The sequence below is a fragment of the Callithrix jacchus genome, chromosome 2 (genome assembly GCF_049354715.1).
Source record: "Callithrix jacchus isolate 240 chromosome 2, calJac240_pri, whole genome shotgun sequence".
Classification (NCBI taxonomy): domain Eukaryota; kingdom Metazoa; phylum Chordata; class Mammalia; order Primates; family Cebidae; genus Callithrix; species Callithrix jacchus.
Genome location: NC_133503.1, coordinates 3,657,688 through 3,675,581, shown reverse-complemented (window position 1 = coordinate 3,675,581; position 17,894 = coordinate 3,657,688). Strand labels below are relative to the sequence as shown.

The window sequence follows — 17,894 nt, the reverse complement described above, 5'->3', positions numbered from 1 at the left end:
TGCTGGTTCATGGATAAATGCATATGTGATTTTGGCAAAAACTGCCAAAAGCCCTTCCCTACAGGCTAGAGCACCCTAGTCTCCCCCCTGCAAGGTGTGAGTGCCTGTTTACTCACAGCCTGCCCGCTGAGCATGTCACCCAGCTTTTGAGTTTTTGCTGTTATGTTGAGAGGTGAGAATGTTTACCAGTGTAGTTTTCATTTGCTTCTCTCTTATTATAAGTAAAGTTAAGCATCTTATCATGTTTAAATTTCTTTGTAGAGCCATTTCTGAGAAATTCTTATTCACATGTTTTGCCAACTTTTTCTACTAGGTTTTTGGTCTAGCCTATTTTTTTTTTTTTTGAGATGGAGTTTCACTCTTGTTGCCCAGGCTGAAGTGCAATAGCACAATCTTGGCTCACTGCAACCTCAGTCTCTTGGACTCAAGCGAAGTGATTCTCCTGCCTCAGTGTGCTAAGTAGCTGGGATTACAGGTGTGTGTCACCATGCACAGCTAATTGTATATTTTTAGTAAAGATGGGGTTTCATCATGTTGGTCAAGCTGGTCTCAAACTCCTGACCTCAGGTGATCCACCTGCCTCAGCCTCTCAAAGTGCTGGGATTACAGGTGTGAGCCATGGCAGATCTGGCAGGACCTGCCTTTTTTTTTTTTTTTTTTTTGAGATGGAGTCTCACTCTGTTGTCCAGGCTGGAGTGCAGTGGCAAAATCTCAGCTCACTGCAACCTCTGCCACCTGGGTTCAAGTGAGTCTCATGCCTCAGCCTCCCAAGTAGCTGGGACTACAGCTGTGTACCACCATGCCCAGCTAATTTTTTTTGTATTTTTTAGTAGAGATGGGGATTTTGTCATGTTGGTCAGGCTGATCTTCAACTCCTGACCTCAAGTGATCTGCCTGCCTCAGCCTCCCAAAGTGCTGGGATTACAAACATGAGCCACTATACCTGGCCAGGTATGCCTTTTCTTTTTTTTCTTGAGACAGAGTCTAGCACTGTCGCCCAGCCTGTAGCACAGTGATGCAATCTTGGCTCACCACAATCTCCACCTCCTGGGTTCAAGCAATTCTCCTGCCTCAGCCTCCCGAGTAGTTGGGACTACAGGCACATGCCACCAGGCCCAGCTAATTTTTTTTGTATTTTAGTAGAGACAGGGTGTCACCATGTTGGTCAGGATGGTCTTGATCTCCTGATCTCGTGGTCCGCCCGCCTCAGACTCCCAAAGTTCTGGGATTACAGGCGTGGGCCACCACACCTGGCCCGGTCTGCCTTTTTTTAAAAGCTCACTGTATAGTAAAAAGATTAATACTTTCTCTGAGATATAAGGGGCAAATATTTTCTCCTGTGTTATTTGCCTTTTGATTTTCTTTTGTCTTTTGGTTTTTATAGCCATGTAAAACTCTTTAAAGTCATTCTTCAATTTAATATTCTTTTACTGCTTCGTGATTTTCAATCACAGAGGAAGCTTTCTCCAGGTTTTTCAACATTTAGTCCCTCATCCATTTGGAAATTGTTCTGATATATATATATATATATATATATATATATATATATATGAGCTAACAAAGCTAACAGATGTTTCACAACATCTCTTTTTTTTTTTTTGAAACAAGGTCTGGCAATGTCATGCAGGCCAGGGTACAGTGACATGACCACAGCTCACTGCAGCCTCCAACTCCCAGGTTCAAGCAATCCTCCCACCTTACCCTCCAAGAAGCTGGGAATATGAGCACATGCCACCATATCCAGCTTTTTTTATTTCTTATAGAGATGGGGTTTCACTATCATGATCTCAAACTTCTGGCCTCGAGAAATCCTCCCATCACCTCAGCCTCCCAAAGTGCTGGTATTACAGGGTGAGCCACCGCACTCAGCCAACATAATTTATTTTTAGATTCCCTTTTAAACTCGAGGTCTTCAGAGTCTACCTTTAACATATATGAAATTCCTACATATTCTGAGAATTTTATTCTGTTGCAACGGTCTTTCTGTGTCATCATGAGCCAGTACTAGCATTTTAATTAGAGATGCCTTGTGGTATGTTTCAATGTGGGAGGGTTAGTCCTCCTCATCACTACTTTCACCGGGGTTTTCGTAACTATGGCTCCGTGTTTACTTTCTCCACATAAATAGAGCAGTCTAGATCTAGGAGGCTGGAGGGCCTACCGGAATTTTTACTGGGATTGCACCAAACTTGTATGTTAAGAGAACTGACATCTTTGCCATTCTGAGCCACTCTACCTAAAACAAGGAATGTCTTTCCATTTGTTTGGGTCCACTTTGATATCACTCAGGAATGTCTTAAAGTTTTCCAACACAGATTTAAGACATTTTGTTTAATTAATTTGTATGTAGGCCAGGTGCGGTGACTCACACCTGTAATCCCTGCACTGTGGGAGGCCAAGGCAGATGGATCCGGTAGGTCCTCCAGCCTCCTAGATCTAGACTGCTCTATTTATGTGGAAAAAGTAAACACGGAGCCATAGTTACGAAAACCCCAGTGAAAGTAGTGATGAAGAGGACTAACCCTCCCACATGAGGGCAGGAGTCCAAGACCAGCCTGGTCAACATGGCAAAACCCTGTCTCTACTAAAAATGCAAAAATTGGCCGGGCGTGGTGGTACACACCTGTTAGTCCCAGCTACTTAGGAGACTGAGGCAGGAAAATCACTTGAACCCAGAAGCCAGAGGTTGCAGTGAGCTGAGACTGTACCACTGACTGCACTCTAGCCTGGGTGACGGAATGAGACACCACCTCTAAAAAACAAAAAATTAAAAAATAAATCAATGCGTAATTATTTGCCTTTTATGTAGCTAGTCTAAATGAGGTCTTCTCATTTACTATAGCTTCTAACTGGTTGTTGTTTGGAAATATAAAGTGTATTTTTTACATTATGATATCTGGCTAGCCTTACTGAGTTCATCTGAATTTGTATAGGTTTTAGCATTGATTTTCTACTAGCTTTACTTCTTTTTATTCTAAGGCTTATGGACTAAATATAATTTTAATTTAGGGAATTCTCATTTTCCAAAACTCACACTTAAATTGAGGCTGCTGTTTTTATAGTACAGTACATATAATATTATTTCAATTTTAGATCACTGGAATCTAAAATTGACTCGGTGCATGAAACCCTACTGCACCGTACTTTCTCACATCCATCTAGTCACTCAAACAGTCACATCCCAGACCAACATTTCCTGGATTTGTTGGGGCCCCAATCATGCCGATCTCAACACACACAGACCAGGGTGCCATCCTTAAGCCCTAACACCACTCAGTCCATACAGCAGGGAAGCAAATTTACACCACAGTTCCACTTGGAATCTCAACCATGATAAATCCTATCATGCTGTTCATCTTCAAACAGCCCTGAATAAAAATCTCTCTAACCATCTACACACCAGGCTTGTCCAACCCACGGCCCACTGGCCCAATACAAATTTGTAAACTTTAAAACATTATGAGATTTTTTTTTCAGGTCATCAGCTATCATTAGTGTATTTTATGTGTGGCCCAAGACAATTTTTCTTCCAATGTGGCCCAGGAAAGCAAAAAGATTGGACGCCCCCGATCTACACTGTCCTCAGTCCTTGCTCTCAAATCTCAAATCTGCTTATCCTCTGATGGGCCGACTTTCACAGGGCTGAGAGGAAGATGTTCACCGTGCTCATGAAAAAATGGCAAAAAAACTTATAAAGCTCTCAAGACAGGAGCTAGAGAAATGAAACTCTTCTTGTGAGCTCAGATGGACTACACAGCAATACAAAAATACTAAATGTTAACCAACTGCAGGAGCCAAGTCCAACATTTCCCAAAGTAATGGTACCTTTTCTTTCTTCATATGATCCATTATTTTGCCAAGATCTTCAACATCAACAATGGAATTTACACTCTGCTGGTCCTCACCACCAAACTCTTCTTCACTGGAGTCCTCGGAGGGTTCTTCCTCCTGGAACAGAAATGCTTCAGAAATACATTGTTCCAAGAGGTAAAGGCAAAGTTGTCTTATACTCCCTCCCATACTGAGAATTCACTGTATCTCTAGATTCTTTTTTTTTTTTTTTTTTGAGATGGACTCTCGTTTGCTCTTTCGCCCAGGCTGGAGTGCATTAGCGTGATCTCAGCTCCCTGCAACCTCCTCCTCCTGGGTTCAAGCAATTCTCCTGCCTCAGCCTGCCAAGTAGCTGGGATCATAGGCCCCCACCACTATGCCTGGCTAGTTTCTGTATTTTTAGTAGAGACAGGGTTTTACCATGTTAACCAGACTGGTCTCGAACTCCTGACCTCACGTGATCCACCCACCTCAGCTCCCAAAGTGCTGGGATTACAGGTGTGAGCCACCAAGGCCAGCTGTCTCTAAATTCTTGATTTAAAAATAAAATCTAGGCTGGGCATGGTGGCTCACTCCCATAATCCCAGCACTTTGGGAGGATAGGACAGGAGGATTGCTTGAGGCCAACAGTTTGAAACCAGCCTGGGGAACATAGTGAGGCCACATTGCTACAATTAGCCAGACGTGGTAGTACACATGCCTATAGTCCCAATTACTTAGGAGGCTGATGCAGGAGTGTCACTTGAAGCCAGAAGTTCAAGACCAGCCTGGGTAACATAATGAAACCCCCATCTCTACAAAAAAACAAAAAAAGAAGAAATCAATCTTAGGTCTTTGGCATCAGACTAATCACTGTGAAAGGGTATGATGCAATGAGAACAACTAACACTTCACCTGCCCTCCCACGTCAAAATGACATGAGCTGGGCTCAGGAGAATGAGACACATGCCAGGCAGACGTATAGGAAATGTGGCATCAATAGGGAGACACATTTGCTGAGTATCTACTATGTGCCCATGTTCATTTACCATTCACTTCATCCTTAACTACTTACGATGTGGATAGGTTCAACATCATCTCATAGACGAGAAAATCAAAGCTAGAGAAGTTAAGAAATCATGGCTAATATGTGGCAGCCTTCATCCCTTTCTCCAGTGGAGGATAAGCCAGAATCAAAGGCTACAGTATTTTGGTTTTGTTTTTTTGTTTTTCTTTTTTTTTTTTTTTTTTTTGAGAAAGAATCTTGCTCTGCCGCCCAGGCTGGAGTACAGTGGCGTGATCTCGGCGTACTGCAACCTCTACCTCCTGTGTTCAAGCGATTCAATTACCGTGTCTCAGCCTCCCAAGTAGCTGGGACTACAGGCGCGCACCATCACACCCAGCTAATATTTATATTTTTAGTAGAGACGGAGTTTCAGCACATTGGCCAGGCACCACCATGCCCAGTTAATTTCTTTGTATTTTAGTAGAGACGGAGTTTCACCACGTTGGCTAGGCTGGTCTCAGACTCTTGATCTCAGGTGATCCGCATACCTTGGCCTCGTAAAGTTCTGGGATTACAGGCGCAAGCCACTTGCACCCGGTCTGATATTTTTTTTTTTTTTAGACAGGATCTCACTCTGTCACCCATGCTGTAGTGCAGTGGTGTGATCATAACTCACTGCAACCTTGCCCACCAGGGCTCAAGCAATCCTCTTACCTCAGCCTCTGAAAGCGCTGGAATAAGAGGCGTAAGCCATCGTACCCAACCAGTTTGTTTTTTAAGTTCCTTTAAATACAAACAATTCTAGAGTGTGTTTATAAATTTATGGGAACAATCTAGTAGAGAGAAGAAATGAATAATACAGAAGGTCAAGAGTTCGAGACCAGACTGGCCAACATGGCGAAATCCCCATCTCTACTAAGAATACAAAAATTGGCGAGGCGTGGTGGCTCAAGCCTGTAATCAAAGCAATTTGGAGCCCAAGGTGGACGGATCACCTGTCGGGAGTTCAAGACCAGCCTGACCAACATGGTGAAACCCCGTCTTTCTAAAAAAAAAAAAAAAAAAAAAGTACAAAAATTAGCCAGGCGTGGTGGAATGGACCTGTAATTCCAGTTACTCAGGAGGCTGAGGCGGGAGAATCCTTGAATCCAGGAGGCAGAGGTTGCAGTGAGCCAAGATGTGCCACTTCACTCCAGCCTGGGCAACAGAGCAAGACTCCGTCTCAAACCAAAAAAAAAGAATTGAAGAGGTTTATAACAGAGTGAGGATAAAACTCAAAACTGAGTTTACGAAGGGAAATGAAGTGAGCAGTTTCTGCTACCCAATAAAAAAGGTATAGGTTCAGATGGGGTCAAAAGAATATTAAAGGCCAGGTACAGTGGCTCATCCTACAATCCCCGCACTCTGGGAGGCCAGATCAAGCGGATCACTGGAGCCCAAGTGTGCGAAACAAGTCTGGGCAACATGGTGAAATCCTATCTCTGCAAAAAACAGACCAATTGGCTAGGTGTGGTGGCACACGCCTATAGTCCCAGCTACTTGGGAGGCTGCGGTGGGAGGATCACCACTGCCCAGGGAGGTTGAGGCTGCAGTGAGCCATGATCACACCATGTACTGCAGACTGGGTGTGACAGAGTGAGACTCTGTCTCAAAAAAAACAAAAAAACCAATGTTGTTAAAGTAGAGGTCACAGAATGAGGTCATGGTAAGCATGAGAGGAACCTGAATTTCAGATGTGCCCATGTGAGCGAGAGACCAAGGTCAGTGGAGAAATGGCTGCTGGAGGTGTGAAGGCCGGGAAATTGGCAGGCCAGGGTGGTAGACAGATCATCCACAAGGGTGTCACAGCCTCAAAGAATAATGACAGGAACAGGGTGGTGAGAGAAACCATGAGTCAGAATGTAAAGCTGCTGCTGAGTTATGCAGCTGACCAGGTGGCCTAAAGATAACAGCTGTGAAGATGACAGCAGTGTTACAGCCTGAAGACAGGAGCTTGAAAGGAACTGGGGTATTTAAAGAAGGAAGCAAGAGAAATGCTCAGAATGTGAGGGGGAGAAAAGAGCCTAATCTAGGATGACTTGCAGCCTTCGGTTTGAGTGACTAACAGAGTCACTGAACTCAGGAGGTACGTATGATCTGGGGATAATGAGACGTGAGCTCAGACTGGGACAAATTTAACTTCTCGATGGCTCTGTTTTACAACTTGCAAAATGTGGTAAAAATCTATTTGACTCTAACACTGCAAGGATTAAAGCAGAGATTTTGGTTTTATTGTTGTTGTTGCTTATTTTTGAGACCGAGTCTCACTCTATCATCCAGGCTGGAGTGCAGTGGCGTGATCTCAGCTCACTGCAACCTCCACCTCCCAGGTTCAAGCAATTTTCATGCCTCAGCCTCCCCAGTAGCTGGGATTACCGGCACCCACCACCATGCCCAGCTAATTTTTGTATTTTTAGTAGAGACGGGATTTCACCACGTTGGCCAGGCTGGTCTCAAACTCCCAACCTCAAGTGATCCACCTTCCTTGGCCTAGGAACGTGCTGGGATTACAAGCGTGTGCCACTGTGCCCAGTATAAAGAGGAGATTTTGGAAAGCATCTAGCACGATATGGCTTAACTCGTAAGGCCTCACTCTCTTTCTCTGAAACATCACCACGAGATTCACATCTTTCTTCTTTTCTTGTTGTTTTTGTTTTTGAGGCAGGGCCCTCACTCTGTTGCGCAGGCTGGAAGGCAGTGCCACGATCACAGCTCACTGCAGCCTAGAGTGCCTGGCTTAAGCCATTCTCCCAACTCCATCTCCTAAGCAGCTGAGACGACAGGCCTGCACCACCATGCCTAGCTAAACTTAAAATGATTGTGGTAGAAGTAGGGTCTTGTTATGTTGCCCAGGCTGGTCTTAAACTTCTAGGCTCGAGCAGTACTCCTCCCTTGGCCTCCCAAAGTGCAGGGATTACAGATGTGAGCCACTGCGCCCAGCCAGATCTTCCTTCTAACTGGAAGCCAACAAGATAGTTTATTGGAGAAGAGGTCAAGCTCGGGATCTCCAAGCAGAGGGGGAAAGCAGCCAGAGATGAACACACAGGCGGTGTACCTCGGTATCTCTGTGATGTAATTCATCCTGCTCGAGAGAGCCTTCCTCCCTCTCCTCTGAGCCATGTTGCTGAGATTTACATTTGCCTTTCTTGCAGTGGCCGCCACAGGACTTCTTTCTCTCCCCTTTCTGAAGTGCCTGCAGCTGGGAGATGAACATGGCCTTCCAGGCTCTGAAGTCGGCCTCGATGCTGCCATGCTTGCTTTTAACCACATCGCAGTCACCCTCCCCTCGACTCACCACGCGATGCGCACCAAGCATCCAGAGCCACTTGTCAACGTTTTTGCCAACCTGTGAGGAAAAGACAGATGGGCTGAAAGCACAGTCCTCTAAATCAGGTTTTCCAGACTGCTGTGCAAAAGCCCTAAGTCCTTCTGGGGCCCCTGGTCACCAGCTGCTGCTGAGGAAGAGGAAATTGCTCAGCAAAATGACCTTCAGGTCTTCAATCTCCAGCCTTGACCCAGAAGAGCTGCATTTTACATATTCCACTTTTCGGCGTTAGATTTTTTTTTTTAAACAAAGGGACAAACAACCCCCCTTTAACAAACGAAGAGTTAATGACTAAAAAAAAATTTGAAACCTACCATTCTATATCATGATAAGGACAAAACAGGTGTTAACCAAATAAATGGGTTCCAAAAACGTAACAAAGCTTATGAAGCCTAATCCTATTCAGTTATAAATTGAAAATGTAATCAATTTGGTAAGACTCATGACTTCCTAAACTCAATAATTTCTTTCACTGTGATATGAATCAATTAACTGAGCCCCAGGGGTTATCAGAGGCACAGTTAAGAGTTCAAAAACTTAAGCTTCCTGAGTGGCAAGGCATTAGACAAAATATTTACGTATCTAGGCCAGGCGCAGTGTCTCATGTCTGTAATCCCAGCACTTTGGGAGGCCAAAGCAGGCAGATTGCTTGAGGTCACGAGTTCAAGACCAGCCTGGACAACATGGTGAGAGACCCTGTCTCTAGTACTAAAAATACAAAAATTAGCTCAGCATGGTGGCACACACCTCTAATTCATGCTACTTGGAAGGCTGAGGCATGAGAATTGCTTGAACACAGGAGGCAGAGGTTGCAATGAGCCAAGATAGCACCATTGCACTCTAGGCTAGGCAACAAAGTGAGACTCTGTTTCGGGAAAAGAAAAAAATTTACATATCTGAATTTTCCATTCATATAGTCTAATTTATTCGAAAGTATGGGGAGAGGCAAGGCACAGTGGCTCACGCCTGTAATCCCAGCACTTTGGAAGAATGTTCAAGCCCAAGTTTAAGACCAGCCTGGGCAACAGAGCAAGACCCTGTCTCTACAAAAAATACAAACACTAACTGGGTGTGGTGGTGGGCACCTGTGGTCCCCGCTACTCAGTAGGCTATGGTGAGAGGATCACCTGAGCCCAGGGAGGTCGAGGCTGCAGTAAGCTATGATCATGCCACTGAACTCCAGCCTAGGCAACACAGTGAAACCCTGTCTCAAAAAAAAACATAATCAAAAATGTTTTCAATGGAAACCTGGGGCAAAATCTACATTGTGATATGACAACAGAATGAAAACAGCTTTTATTTTATTTATCTTATTTTATTTTATTTTTTGGGATGGAGTTTCGCTCTTTATGCCCAGGCTGTAGTGCAATGGCATGATCTTGGCTCACAGCAACCTCTGCCTCCCAGGTTCAAGTGATTGTCCTGCCTCAGCCTCCCATGTAGCTGGGATTATAGGTAAGCGCCACCAGGCCCCGCTAATTTTGTATTTTTAGTAGAGACAGAGTTTTTCCACGTTGGTCAGGCTGGTCTCAGACTCCCAACCTTGGGTGATCGGCCCGCCTTGGCCTCCCAAGTGCTGGGATTACAGGCATGAGTCACTTCGCCCAGTTGAAACCAGCTTTTAAAGAAAGCTGCCCACCTCCACCACCACTCACATTCCACCAGAGACAGACAGTCAGGCAGGGCCCAACCCTAGGTAGAGGTACGCAATGCATATGACCAAGAAACTGAGAGCCTCCGTCGTTTCATTTTTTTCAAGTGTAAAGAAAAGGATGCAAAAGGAGCCATGTTAATTTCATTTAGAAAAAGAGCCCAGGAAAGCTAACCAAATTTTAATGTTTTATTTTAAGTGCAGTGAACGTTTTTCCCTTCATTTCCCTTGAAAAAATTCATGATTTTTACAAACTGAGTACAGGCTGGACACACTCACACCTGTAATCCCAGTAATCCGGGAGGCAGAGGTGGGTAAGTACTGCTTGAGGCCAGGAGTTTGAGACCAGCCTGGGCAACACCGTGAGACCTTCATCTCTACAAAAAATTAAAAAATTAGCCAGGGCTGGTGGTGCATGCCTATAGTTCCAGCTACTAGGGAGGCTGAGTTGGGAGGATCCTTCAAGCCTAGGACTTCAAGGTTCTGAGGATTCTGATCAGGCCACTGCATTCCAACCTGGGTGACAAAGCAAGACCCTGTCTTGAAAAAAAAATTTTTTTTAAATTAAGACTTCACCTGCATTAATAGCTTGGGCAGGCCGGGTACAACGGCTCACACCTGTAATCCCAGTACTTTGGGAGGCTGAGGCAAGTGAACCACCAGAAGTCAGGAGTTTGAGACCAGCCTGGCCAACCTGGCAAAACTCTATCTCTACTAAAAATACAAAAAAAATTAGCCAGACATGGTGATGGCCGCCTGTAATGCCAGCTACTCAGGAGGATGAGGCAGGAGAATCCCTTGAACCCGGGAGGCAGTGAGTCAAGATGGCACCACTGCATTCCAGCCTGGATAACAGAGCAAGACTCCGTCTCAAAAAAAACAACAGAGCTTGGGCAATAAAGGTCAATCAACAACAGAAAAGGCAATTGAGCAAATCCAAACACACAGTGATGTTCCATCTACAAGGTCCTGCCTGAGCATCATGAATCCAGCCCACTAAAACACTAATGAGGAACACTCATTCATTTTATTCAAGAAAAAAGTATTGAGAATCTACTGTATGCCAAGTTTGAATAGTATGTGTAGCAGTACGCAGCTTAAAGAATAACAGAAGAGGGCCAGACAGAGTGGCTCACTTCTGTAATCCCAGCACTTTAGGAGGCTAAGGCAGGCAGATCACATGAGGCCAGGAGATGGAGACCAGCCTGGCCAACATGGAGAAACCCTGTCTCTACTAAAAATACAAAAATTAGGTGCCTATAAGCCCAGCTACTCCAGGAGGCTGAGGCAGGAGAAATGAGAATCGCTTGAACCCAGGAAGCAGAGGTTGTAGTGAGCCAAGACTACACCACTGCACTCCAGCTAAGGGATAGAGGGAGACTGTGTCTCCAGAAAAAAAAAAAAAAAAAAAGGAATAGCAGAAGAGAAGAGGCTGGGCACAGTGGCTCACACCTGTAATCCCAGCACTTTGGGAGGCCAAGGCAGGCAGATCACATGAGGCCAGGAGTTCACAACCAGCCTGGCCAACACGGCGAAACCCTGTCTCTAGTAAAACTACAAAAATGAGCCAGGTATGGTGGCACATGCCTGTAATATCAGTTACTCAGGAGGCTGAGGCAGGAGAATCACTGGAGCCTGGGAGGTGGAGATTGCAATGAGCTGAGATGGTGCCACTGCACTCCAGCCTGGCGATAAAGCAATACTCTGTCTCAATCAATCAATTAATAAAATAACAAAGAAACGTGTTTCTAACTAGCTACCAAAGTCTGTGGATTATTTCACATATGGGTATGTGGGTAGGGGTGTGTGTGTGTGTGTGTGCGCGCGCGCGTGCTTGCGTGTAGGGAGAATTTATTCCTGTAATTCAAAACAGACCTACCTTGTTGAAGTGGCTGGCATAGGCAGAATTTCCCAGGCCAAACACCGCGTATCTCATACCCTTCAGGTAAGTTTTGCCAAATCGAAAATCACGGGACGCGTCCTCTAACCAGCTGCAAAACCACTCTGCGCTTTCGGTTGGTCGGCCATCAGTGTATGTCGCCACCAGGAAGACACAGACATGTTTACCAGTAACCTAACCAATAGAGTAATTGTTTCAGTAGAATACTCAAGGCATAAATATTATCTCAATGAAGAAAATCCTTTGAAAAAATGCATACTCATCTCTAAGGACAGAGGGCACTTTCATCAACACACCTCATTTTCAAAAGTGAGGGGCATCACTGAGAAACGAAGCAAGAACACCTTGCTGTGTTCTTGGGGGGAGAAGACCCAGACTCCTGCGCCTGCCAATATACTGTCTGGTGTATTTCACCACATTGCCATTCCATTTTCCAGATTACACTACATTCTATCATCGCTGATTTGCCACAGTGGAAACAAATCTAAATCGATGAAGAAAAAATACAGAGAGATGGCCAGGCATGGTGGCTACTAATGGAAGAACACATGGGGGAAAATAAGGCACCTGAGTTTCAAACCTTAAGAGAAAGCAACAGCTCATGTTCCTGCCTCCTTAGAGTGGAAGCTGCTCTGTGGTGTCACAAAGACGAGGAATGTGGTGACCTCTCTTACCCATCTGCTTCAAGGCAGCTTTTGCTAAGAGTTGTGTTTGGTGTTGGAGATTGTTTTAAATCTCTGAAATCTTCAAGGAATGGGGAGTTGGTTCTTGGTCCATTACCATCTCCTCAGGCAGGAAGCTGTGAATATCCATATCAAGGCAGTGGATGTCGGCTGGGCCCATGGCTCACACCTGTAATCCCAGGGGAGGCTGAGGCGGGTGGATCAAGAGGTAAGGAATTCAAGACCAGCCTGGTCAACATGGTGAAACCCCATCTCTACTAAAAATACAAAAATTAGCCAGGCATGGTGGTGGGTTCCTGTAGCCCCAGCTACTCAGGAGGCTGAGGCAGGAGAATTGCCTGAGCCTAAAAACTGGAGGCTGTATTGAGCCACAATCGCACCACTGCACCATGCACTCCAGCCTGGGCAACACAGCAAGATTCTATCTCAAAAAAAAAAGAAAAGGAAAAGAAAAGATACAGAGAGATCTCTAAAATTCAAAGCAATAAAAGTTTTTAAACATAAAGTAATTTAACACTTGTCACCATTATCTAAACAGAACTGTTGCAAATCCCAGGGAAACAAAATACAGGTTGAGTATCCCTTATCCAAAATGTTTGGGATCGGAAGTGTTTCGGATTTTAGAGGCGCTTTCTGGTTTTTAAAAAAAACCACATATACATAATGATGTATCTTGGGGATGTATCAAGTCTAAACACAAACTCCATTGTCTCATGTATACCTCACACACCTGCCTGTGGTCAACTTTATACATGACGTTTGACAGTTTCATACATGAAACAAGGTTTTGACTGCTTTTTTACCTTGACCCATCACAGGAGGTCAGGTGTGGAATTTTCCACTTGTGGCCTCACATCTGTGCTCAAGAAGTTTGGATTTTACAGCATTTCCAAATTGCGGTTCAGGGATTCTCAACCTGTGTATCCTTAGTCTTGATAGCCTGGTGTTTGAATACATCTTAACAGTTCCGGTCACAAGGTAAGTTATAAGTAATCTCTTAGCTGTAAGTATCAAAGTTTGAGAATAATCTTTTACAAATAATTTAGAGTACATTCAAGCTCACTCATGTGCACTCCAGCATGTTTTCTTGGGGGACAAATAAATGGACAGGGTTAAAACTACATTTATCTGCTGCCTTTGCTGTTCTTGTTTTTTGAGACTGAGTCTGCTCTGTCACCCAGGTTGGAGCACAATGGTGTGATCTCAGCTCACTGCAACCTCCACCTCCCAGGTTCAAGCAATTCTCATCCCTCAGCCTCCGAGTAGCTGGGACTACAGGTGACCACCATGGCTAATGTTTCTATTTTTAACAGAGACAGGGTTTCACCACGTTGTCCAGGCTGCTTTCACAGGCCTGAGCTCAGGCGATCCACCTGCCCTGACCTCTCAAACTGCCAAGATTACAGGCGAGAGATACCACACCTGGCCTATACTTTTTTATTAAAGAAAGTTTTAGTGGAACACCCCCATGCTTATTCACTTACATATTACCTATGGGTGGTTTGTGGTTCAGTGGCAAACAGAGTAGCTGTCTGGCCCACAGAGGTGAAGATACTTACTACCTGGCCCTTTGCATGAAAGTGTGTCAACCCCAGCTCTACGTGCTTCTTTCTTTTTTGGAGACGGAGTTTTGCTCTTGTTGCCCAGGCTGGAGCGCAGTGGTGTGATCTCAGCTCACTGTAACCTCTGCCTCCTGGGATCAAGCGACTCTCCTGCCTCAGCCTCCCCAGTAGCTGGGATTACAAGGTGCCTGCCACCACGCCCAGCTAACTTTGTATTTTTAATAGAGACAGGGTTTCACCATGCTGCCAGGCTGGTCTTGAACTTCTCATGTCAGGTGACTTATTTGCCTCCGCCTCCCATACTGCTGGGATTACAGGCATGACCATCACACCCGGCTGCATTACTTAATATCTATGAGGGTTTACTTTCTTCATCTGAAAAAGGTCCCTCCCCCACCCGACAGTGTTGGTTCTCAAAGTGTGAACCCTAAGCCAGCAGCATCAGCATCTCCTCTGAATTTGTCAGAAACACAGAATCAGGCTGGGCGCAGTGGCTCACGAGGTCAAGAGATGGAGACCATCCTGGTCAACATGGTGAAACCCATCTCTACTAAAAATACAAAAATTAGCTGGGCATGGTGGCGCATGCCTGTAATCCCAGCTACTCAGGAGGCTGAGGCAGAACTGCCTGAACCCAGGAGGCGGAGGTTGCGGTGAGCCAAGATCGCGCCATTGCACTCCAGCCTGGGTAACAAGAGCGAAACTCCATCTCAAAAAAAAAAAAAAAAAAAAAAGAAACACAGAATCTCAGGTCTTAGCCTGGCCACACTGTGGAGCTTGAACAGTTATTGGTTCCTGGTGTTGCTGACATAGGCAGAGTTAAAAAAAAAAAAAAAAAAACAGAAGCTGAGCGCTATGGCTCGTGACTGTAATCCCAGCACTTTTGGAGGCCAAGGTGGGTGGATCACCTGAGATCAGGAGTTCGAGACCAGCCTGACCAACACAGTAAAACCCTATTTCTACTAAAAATACAAAAATTAGCCAGGTGTGATGGCAGGCACCTGTAATCCCAGCTACTCCGAAGGCTGAGGCAAGAGAATCACTTCATCCCAGGAGGCGGAGGTTACAGTGAGCCAAGAACACATCACTGCACTCCAGCCTGGGCAACAAGAGCAAAACTCCGTCTCAAAAAAAAAAAAAATAGTGGGAAGGAGTGAACTTCCAACCATCCAAGCTTTCTCACCTCCACCCCCAGGAGAATCTAACACACCTGAAGGACAAGCCCCACACCACCTAAGAATCAGTGAGCCACACCCACATTCAATGCTCTGAATCACACTGAAATTCAACAAACGGAAATCCCTGAGCAAGAAGACTAAATGTTTCTAAAGATTCTAGTTATCTAATTAAAATTATTCTGCAGACTGCAGGTCAGTTAAATTTGAGAGCTCTGACTGATGAAAAAACAAGACAATTACCAACCTCTTCTATCAGACAATCATCCGGATCATATTCTTTTAGATTAATAATTGCCACAGGCAGATCCAGGGACACAACTGCTTCAGCAAGAACTGTTGCAAATCCCTAAAAGGACAAAAAAGAGAAGTCTTCAATGAGCCAAATAAGCAAAATGCAGCCCTCATTACCGTCTACTGGCACAAGAATGTGACACTCCTCATGAAAAATGTTTTCAGTGACTGACATGTATCTTCATGAACTCAAATTCTATTCTCACTCTTACCATCTTCTTGGGTACCATTACAGAGATCATCCATTCAATTGTGCTGTTCTCACCTGATAAGGGTTTACATCAAACTGAATCTAATTTAGCTTTTGGATGATCAATCTGCCTTGCCCTACTAGAATAAATGTATCAGCCAGGCAAGATAGCTCATGTCTGTAATCCCAGCACTTTTGGAGGCCAAGGTGGGAGGATCACTTGAGGTCAAGGCTGGGCAACAAAGTGAGACCTCAACTCTACAAAAAAAATTTAAAAATTAGCCAGGTATTAAGTGATGGCACACAGCTGTAGTCCCAGCTACCCAAGAAGCCGAGACAGGAGGATCCCTCGAGCCCAGGAATTAGAGGATCCAATGAGCTATGATCACACCAATGCATTCTAGCCTGGGCCACAGAGTGAGATCCTGTCTCATGAAGAAAATAACATATTGAAAAAGAGTAGGCCAGGCGCAGTGGCTCAAGCCTGTAATCCCAGCACTTTGGGAGGCCGAGGCAGGTGGATCACGAGGCCAACAGATCGAGACCATCCTGGTCAACATGGTGAAACCCCATCTCTACTAAAAATACAAAAAATTAGCTGGGCATGGTGGTGCATGCCTGTAATCCCAGCTAATTGGGAGGCTGAGGCAGGAGAATTGCCTGAACCCAGGAGGCGGAGGTTGCGGTGAGCCGAGATCGTGCCATTGCACTCCAGCCTGGGTAACAAGAGCGAAACTCCGTCTCAAAAAAGAAAAAAAGTAAACACAGAGAAGTGCAAAAAGAAATGGTAAAGAACAGGCTGGGCGCAGGGGCGCATGCCTGTAATCCCAGCACTTTGGCAGGCCGAGGCAGGTGGATCACTTGAGGTCAGGAATTCAAGACCAGCATGACCAACCTGGTGAAACCCTGTCTCTACTAAAAATACAAAACTAGCCCAGGTGTGGTGGCACATGCCTGTAATCCCAACTGCTTGGGAGTCTGAGGCAGGAGAATCCCTTGAATCCAGGAGGCGGAGGCTGCAGTGAGCCCCGATCCTGCCAGGAAGCAGTTGACAGACAGGAAAAAGCCCTAGGGAAGAATGCACCGGCCTGACAGAACCACAGAGCAGCTCTGGGCTGGCAGCAGCCACTGCAACAAAAGATGGAAAGAAAACTCAGAGCTGACTGCCTTTCGTATGCTAATGAGATGACTTACTGGGCAGAGCCTCAGATAGCTTCAGGATAGAGGCTGGTTGCCAAGAAACCCACTAGAGTTTGAACTCAGTACCTCCTACCCCGGTCCCAACACAGAACACTAGGGACAGAAGAGGGGTTGGAGATTGAGCTTCATCACCAAGGCCTATGATTTTATCAATCGTGCCTATGTAATAGAGCCACCAAGAAAAACCCCTGAACAATGGGGACTGTTGGGTTCGTGAACAAACCAATGTGCTGGGGAGAAGACAAGGCCAGAGACAGCCTGGTAGCTCTGCTCAGCCCCTACCCCTCCGTAGGTGGCCCTGTGCAGCTTTTCCATTTGGTGGTTCCTGACTTGCATCCTTTATAATAAACCGGTAAACATAAGTAAAGCAACTTCCTGAGGTCTGTGAGTCATGCTATGGAACCCGAGGAGGCAGTGGTGCGGAACCCTAAATTTAAAGCTAGGACTTGCGACTGGTGTCTGCAGTGAGGACAGTCCTATGGACTAATAACTCTCAATAGTAAGCATGAGAACTGGTATAGAAAAAAGACAGGTCAGCCAGGCGTGGTGGCTCATGTGTGTAATCCCTGCACTTTGGGGGGCCGAGGTAGGCACATCACCTGAGGTCAGGAGTTCAAGACCAGGTTGGCCAACATGGTGAACCCCCATCTCTATTAAAGATATAAAAATCATCCTGTAATCCCAGCTACTCAGGAGGCTGAGGCAGGAGAATTGCCTGAACCCAGGAGGCGGAGGTTGCAGTGAGCCGAGATTGCGCCATTGCACTCCAGCCTGGGTAACAAGAGCGAAACTGTCTCAAAAAAAAAAAAAATACAAAAATCAGCCAGGCGTGGTAGTGGGCGCGTGTAATTCCCCACTACTCAGGAGGCAGAGGCAGGAGAACTGCTTGAACCCAGGAGGTGGAGGTTGCAGTGAGCCGAGATCACACCACTGCACTCCAGCCTGGATGACAGAGCAAGACTCTTTGTCAAGAAAAACAGAAAAAGGACAGGTATTAGGGGTCAGAAAACACTACTGCAGCAGGCCTCAAGGACTGATATGGTTTGGATATTTGTCCCC

The 17,894-nt window shown here is 45.5% G+C and overlaps 1 protein-coding gene across 13 annotated transcripts in view; it reads right to left on the bottom strand.

Annotated features, from left to right (window-relative positions):
* TYW1 (tRNA-yW synthesizing protein 1 homolog (S. cerevisiae)) overlaps window positions 1-17,894 on the bottom strand; it is a 249,595-nt gene that overhangs the window by 220,295 nt on the left and 11,406 nt on the right. For 5 of the 13 annotated variants that reach the window (XM_008981274.5, XM_078354037.1, XM_078354049.1 and 2 more), the window contains 5 exons: window positions 15,399-15,500; window positions 11,711-11,905; window positions 8,151-8,201; window positions 7,911-8,054; window positions 3,826-3,948 (listed from right to left, as the gene is read on the bottom strand). In XM_008981274.5, coding sequence (XP_008979522.3) covers window positions 3,826-3,948; window positions 7,911-8,054; window positions 8,151-8,201; window positions 11,711-11,905; window positions 15,399-15,500 — 615 coding nt within the window. Of the gene's footprint in view, window positions 1-3,825; window positions 3,949-7,910; window positions 8,202-11,710; window positions 11,906-12,027; window positions 12,161-15,398; window positions 15,501-17,894 lie in introns of those variants that run through there. The other 8 variants (XM_008981271.5, XM_008981273.5, XM_054252458.2 and 5 more) reach the window with 3 other exon arrangements.